This window comes from Sparus aurata, chromosome 2 (genome assembly GCF_900880675.1).
Source record: "Sparus aurata chromosome 2, fSpaAur1.1, whole genome shotgun sequence".
Classification (NCBI taxonomy): Eukaryota; Metazoa; Chordata; class Actinopteri; order Spariformes; family Sparidae; genus Sparus; species Sparus aurata.
Window position 1 is genome coordinate 21,422,643 of NC_044188.1, and position 6,426 is coordinate 21,429,068.

A 6,426-nucleotide genomic window follows, 5' to 3' on the forward strand; every position below is an offset into this window, starting at 1 on the left:
TTTTTTTGAGGCATAGACACCTTTATTTGACAGTGGATAGACAGGAAATGAGAGAGATAGCAGGATGTGACATGCAGCAAAGGTCCTCCAGCCGGGATTCGAACCACGGTCTGCAGCGTATGTGGCATGCGCGCTTAACCACTCTACTACCTGCGCACCCAGCAAGATTTCTTCTCGGAGATGAAGAATGTTCCAGGGAGAGTACCTCTCTGCTCTGGTTTGTCATATGTTAGCAGGTGCACAAAGTGGCCTGCCCCTCGTCTCAACAGATCACAGGTGCTAGAACTCTGCACTGCTCTCATTATCAACCCAAATTCAATTATGTAATAAGAGGCCTCAGCTCCTATGAAGTTGAATAGAATTGATCTTGATAAGGAGCATGGGCCCGTGAAATCTGCAGGGTCTGTGACCCACAGACCAAATAATAAGAAATACTGAGAAGATAGATGAGGCTGCCATGACAAGCAGAGACCTGCTGTGTGCGTGCATGAATCTGTTTGTGTGAGTGTGTGTGTGTGTGTGTGTGTGTGTAAAAATGTGGTGTACAGTGCAAGCCTTAGTGTCATATTTAGTAGTCAATAATAACCTGTGTATGTGTGAGTGTTCTGTGATTCTGTGTGTGTGTGTGTGCTTGTGAGACACTTTTTAAAAGAGCAGGAGATGGTAAACAGAAAGGTGTGTGCACACAGGGATTGATGTCATTCAGGGAAACAAATGTACACACGCACATGCACATACACAAACACATTCCTCTGTTTGGATGTATGTGTGTGTGTGTGTATGTGCTCTTCTGTTGACTGAGTCTCCCAGGCCAGCCCCAGCCTGGATACTTGTCCAAAGCACTGTACTTTCATGTCAATTTGCCATTTCACAAGGGGCGGAAGACTCGCTGCGCCATTCACAATCAACATCTTGGCTCTGGATGAAAAGTTTCTGTGGCAGAAAACTTAGACAACACTGTGCTTATCTTCATTTCATGACTCATGCTTTTTAAATTAAAATCTTAACAAACTTTTTATTCTTCCATTATTTATCACTATGTCTCCACACAGTGTTGAAAACAGCATTTGCCATTTCACCAAAAACAAAGAACAGAGAAACTCAGATTACAACACACACAGAGTGTGATGTCACTATGCGTTCAGGACACCTTAACTGCACTTAAATATCAGATAATTGCTTGCTGCTATATTCAAGACCAAAATCTCATATATTTAAACTTTAAATAAATGAAAACTTTTAGTTTGGCATCATAATGTAAGATGACAGGTCAGCATCAATTTTTCAGTTTTATATTTTACTTTTAATGTTCTGCTCTAGGGGTGGGAATCTCTTGGCACCTCACGATTCGATTCGATTCCGATTTGGAGGTCAACGATTCGATTCTAGATGCATCTCAATGCAGCAAGTTTTTTATGTACATTTGCTTTGCTAATCACTTCCTACTCTTTTCTCACTGTGTGACTACTTGGTACTTTCAAAGCAAAGTATTTGTAATGATCCATACTTAATTTACTTCCAATAATGAAGTTTTATAACTAGGTTCGGGAACAAAGACCACGCCTCGAACTCATCTCATTTCCGCCCGAAATATATTTAAGCGCACCCCATCCGTTCACTCCCTCTTTGACTGATTCTCTACATCGTCAGAACCGAAAAAAAAACAAGAAAGAAAGCAGTACCTTAAAACCATGGAGAACGAACTCTCACTGAACCCATCAGACAGCGAATTGTTTGACGACATCCCAGAGTCCTCTCCATCACCGATCATCCCTCCTCGCCAGCCAGCCCGGACACGTTCTACCATCCACGTCGTCAGGCGCTCCCAGCCTCCGTCCACCGGCGGTTCCAGCACCATCCGCCCGTCTCCCCCCCACCGCTCCAGGGGACGATCTCGCGCTCGGCGTCCGACCGACACTCCTTCCTCCAGCCGCTCCGGACGAAGCCTCCGCGACCCGGCGTCGCCTCGCCGTCTCGCCGATCGTCCCGCGGCTCCAAACATTTCGGAGTGGACGGTCGTTCGTCTCAAGCGCACCCTCACAGAGCGGAACATAACTTTCCACCGCACCGACAACAAGGCGAAGTTATTCAAACTTCTCACCAACTCCCAGCAGAGCAGCATTCCACACCGCAGAACTCCGCGGCCACTTCCGGGTTCACGGCCTCGCTCCCACCGCAGCGCCGATGACGTCATCACGCACCCAGCCCAACCTCACTCAACAGCCCTCCCAGAGGGCCAGGTCGTACTAAACCCACAGCCCGCATCTCTTGCTCCTAACTCTTCTTCTTCCTTACCCCACGCTTCACAAACAACCCGAGCACATGCATCCCTCCATCCCAGCATCCTTTCCTCTTCTCTTTTTCCTAACTTCCCTGTCCCTCCCGTTTCGGCTATGATACCCAGTCATACCACTTCAGCCACACAGAGCGCGCCCACAACAACGGCTCAAGGCAACACCATCAGCCAAAACCCTTACTTTCCTCCCGTCTCCTATCCCAGCTCTTCTCTCATTCCTAACTTTCCTGTCCTACCTCCTCCGGCTACCACCACCCCCCACATTCCAATTTCAACCGCTTCAGCCGCACAGAGCGCACCTACTACAACGGTCCTCGGCGGCACCACCAGCCAAAACCCTCACTTTCCTCCTGTCTCTTCCTTTCCCCCTCCCCCCCCCCCAACCCTACCCCTACCTTCCCCATCACCCATATGCGACTCATGTTCCTTGTCCTCCAACTAACCCACCTGCTTTTTTCACAGCTCCCCCCACAACCGGATCCTGGATTTTCCCCACCTATCCCCCCACTCACAATAACTTCACTCTAGCCACAGCACTTCCTCCAGCACGCCCAGTCGCTTCCTCTCGCCCATCTCCCGTGTCAGCCACTCTCCGCCAACAGATTCTCACGGGTAACTACGTCGACCTCGCCCACCTTATACATCCGTCCACTTGCAACCCCCAGGTACCCAGAGAACTACAAACTGTACTCGGTCCAATTGCGCTCAAGCAACCCCTGTCCACCCGCTCCAAAGAACTCACCCCCGTAGAATTCACCCTCTCTTTCTCCCTGTACCGCGACATCATTTGCTCATCTTTCCCCGAACGCAGGCAAGAGCTGGACGACTACTTGTCTCTGGTCCTCGACCTGGCCTTGCGGTTCGGAGGCAACGGTTTTTATACATACCACATTCTGTTTGCTTCCCAAGCCGCTGGCCGCCTTCATCAATTCAACCAAGGAACGTACTGGGGTACGCTGGACACAGAGCTCTATTGCCGCGTCTTTTCGGCCCGCGCTTCGCTTAATTGCGACATGTGCGGCGCCCCATCACATCCCACCACAACTTGCACCCTCACCGCTTCTCTACCCCCTACCACCTTTCAAACTAACCAGAAGCCGGCTGTTTTCCACAACATGCCCCCAACAGCCCCTCCTCCATCCATCACTCCCAAACCAGTCAACATCCAACCGATCGCTCTCGGCCCTCTCCCTAAAGGAGTCGACAAAAGAGGCAGACCAGTATTATACCAGGGCGGGAGGATGGTATGCAACAACTTCAACGACCTCGGTTGCAAAGTCTCAAGCTGCCGCTTCCTCCATACCTGCTCCTTCTGCGGCGGAGCCCATGCCAGATCCACCTGTCCACATAACCCCACCAAACACGGCCTGTGTAAGTATCTGAACACACCCATCAACATCCACGCTCTCTCCGATGCTTTAAAATGTCACCCCGACCGCAAGTTTGTTAATTACCTCATCCAAGGATTCAAAGACGGATTTCACCCAGGTCTAGTAGTCACACCAGATTCCTCCCATACATGCCACAACCTACAATCTGCCACCTCCCAGCCCGACATAGTCGACAAACTCTTGGACCAAGAAATCAAAGACAGATTCATGATCGGTCCATTCCCCAAACCACCATTCAGTCCATTCAGAATCAGTCCAATTGGCATCGCCACCAGGAAATACTCAGGAAAAAAGAGACTCATTATAGACCTCTCATCCCCCCACAGCTCTCCAGTCCCAAGCATCAACAGCCTAATCCCTAGCCCAGACTTTTCAATGCACTATGCAACTATAGATCATGCCATCTCCCTCATCAGTACAGCCGGCCAAGGAGCTTGGTTGGCTAAAGCAGACATCACCAGTGCATTCAAAGTCATTCCCATCCACCCAGACTTCTGGCATCTCTTTGGCGTTCAGTGGAGGGGTGCATACTACTTTGCCGTACGCCTCACCTTTGGGTGCAAAAGCAGCCCAAAAATATTCGATTCCTTATCCGAAGCACTCTGCTGGATCCTGCTGAACAAACACAGATTACCTTACGTCGTTCACCTCCTAGATGACTTCCTTACAGTCACGCCATCCTCTTCTCCCCCGTCACACGGTCTCACCACACTGATCTCCGCCTTCAACGAGCTCGGAGTCCCTCTCTCCCCAGAGAAAACCGAGGGCCCCAGCACATCCCTGGAATTCCTCGGCATTACCCTTAACTCCGTGTCACTCCAAGCATCCCTGCCAACAGAAAAAATACACCGGATTTCCTTAATCATTTCAAACTTCCTCCTGGCGGACAAATGCACCAAACGCCAACTCCTCTCGCTACTCGGCCACCTCAACTATGCAATCCGCATCATCCCACAAGGTCGATCCTTCCTGTCTCACCTGCTTTCCATAGCCTCCTCAGTCCCATCACTCCACGACAACGTCACACTGGACAACTCCTGCAAAATGGAGCTCAAGCTATGGCACCAGTTCCTCTCTTCTTGGAACGGCATCTCCTTCTTCTACGACACAAACATCACTTCATCAGAAGACATCCAACTATCTACAGATGCAGCTCCTTCCATCGGCTTCGGCGGCTATTTCAGTGGCAAGTGGTTTTCAGCCAAATGGCCCCCCGAATTCTCATCGCTCTCTCCTTCCTCTGCCATCTACGAAATGTACCCGGTCATCATAGCAGCTATTCTTTGGGGCCACAAATGGTCAAAGAAAACCATCACCATCCACTCCGACAACACCGCAGTCGTAGACATCATCAATAAGGGTCGTTCACACTGCCTAGACATCATGCAGTTCGTCAGGAAACTCACCCTAGTCTCGGCACAACACCAATTCATCATCCGAGCAGCTCACATCCCCGGTCATCAGAACACAATTGCTGACGCACTCTCCCGTTTCTCATTTCAGAAATTCAGACAGCTGGCACCAGCCTCCGACACGGTCCCAACTCCAGTCCCACCGTTTTCTGCCACCATCTTCAATTGACTCCCGAGCTTCAAAACCTGGTTTCCATTTCCCAAGACGCCATCCTGAACAGTGTCGCTCCCCGTACACTCGCATCATACATGACCGGATGGAATTGTTTTAAAACATTCCACGCCTCTCATAATCTTCCGTTTCCTTCGCTCGACGTCTTGACCCTGTCGAGCTTTATCTCATTCGCCCATTCCATCCTGAAGATGAAATCCACTACCATCCAGGCCTACATAAGCGGCATCAACTTCTTCACCAGACTAACCTCCGGGGCTCCATGCCAAGCCACTTCCCATTCTCACATAACGATGCTAATCAAAGGTCTCCGCAAGACAGAAGTCCATACTCCACCAAAACGCTCGCCCCTAACCTCAGATCTCCTCATCCGATGCATCAGAACCCTCCGCTCAGGTTATTCATCTCCGTACGTCGACAAGGTCCTGGAATCCATGTTTCTTCTAGCATTCTTCGGCTTTCTGCGCTGCTCTGAATTCACGGCTTCTACCTCTAAATACAACCCATCTTGCCACGCATCCATTTCCGACATCTCCAATCCATCCACCGACACCCTTATTTACAACCTTAAATGCAGCAAGACCAACCAGTCCGGTCCACCGCAACCCATCTATCTCTTCCGCCTAGACTCTTACATCAGCCCTTTCGAACCGCTACAAGAATACATCAACTCTAGGCTAGCCAGCAGAGCCTCCCCCCAGGACCCTCTGTTCGTCACGGAAATAGGAAAAATAGCCACACGCCACTGGTTCCACCGTCACCTCCGCCAAATCCTGTTTCAATCAGGAATATCCCCAGATCTGTACTCAGGGCACTCCTTCCGCATCGGAGCCGCCTCCTCCGCCTCCAAGCAGGGGGTCCCCGACCACGTAATCAAAATCCTTGGCCGATGGTCTTCCCCCGCTTACCACACATACATCCGCAACGACGTAAACGACATCAGAAACGCTCACGCACACCTGTCTCACTGAAGTTTCCTTGGGGGCTAACGAAGAGATCGGAGGCGGCTCCCCCACTCAGCGTCTCCACACCCACTCCGTTCCTCCTGTTCCTCTCGCCAAACCTCCCCTTCCGTCCTCTCATCCCACCAGCTTCTTTCCCTTCCTGTCAACCCTCACCCGTCCTTCCTAAACCCCCTCATCCCTCGACCCTCGA

General features: G+C 50.7%; 1 protein-coding gene across 1 annotated transcript; it reads left to right on the plus strand.

The window, feature by feature from the left end:
* The first annotated feature begins 1,691 nt into the window (after positions 1–1,691).
* Positions 1,692–5,300, plus strand: LOC115596535 (uncharacterized). The gene is made up of 2 exons (XM_030441720.1): positions 1,692–2,240; positions 2,581–5,300. Exons 1-2 carry the CDS (start codon positions 1,692–1,694, stop codon positions 5,266–5,268), a joined length of 3,237 nt encoding a protein of 1,078 aa, XP_030297580.1. The 3' UTR covers positions 5,269–5,300.
* Positions 5,301–6,426: the final 1,126 nt, after the last annotated feature.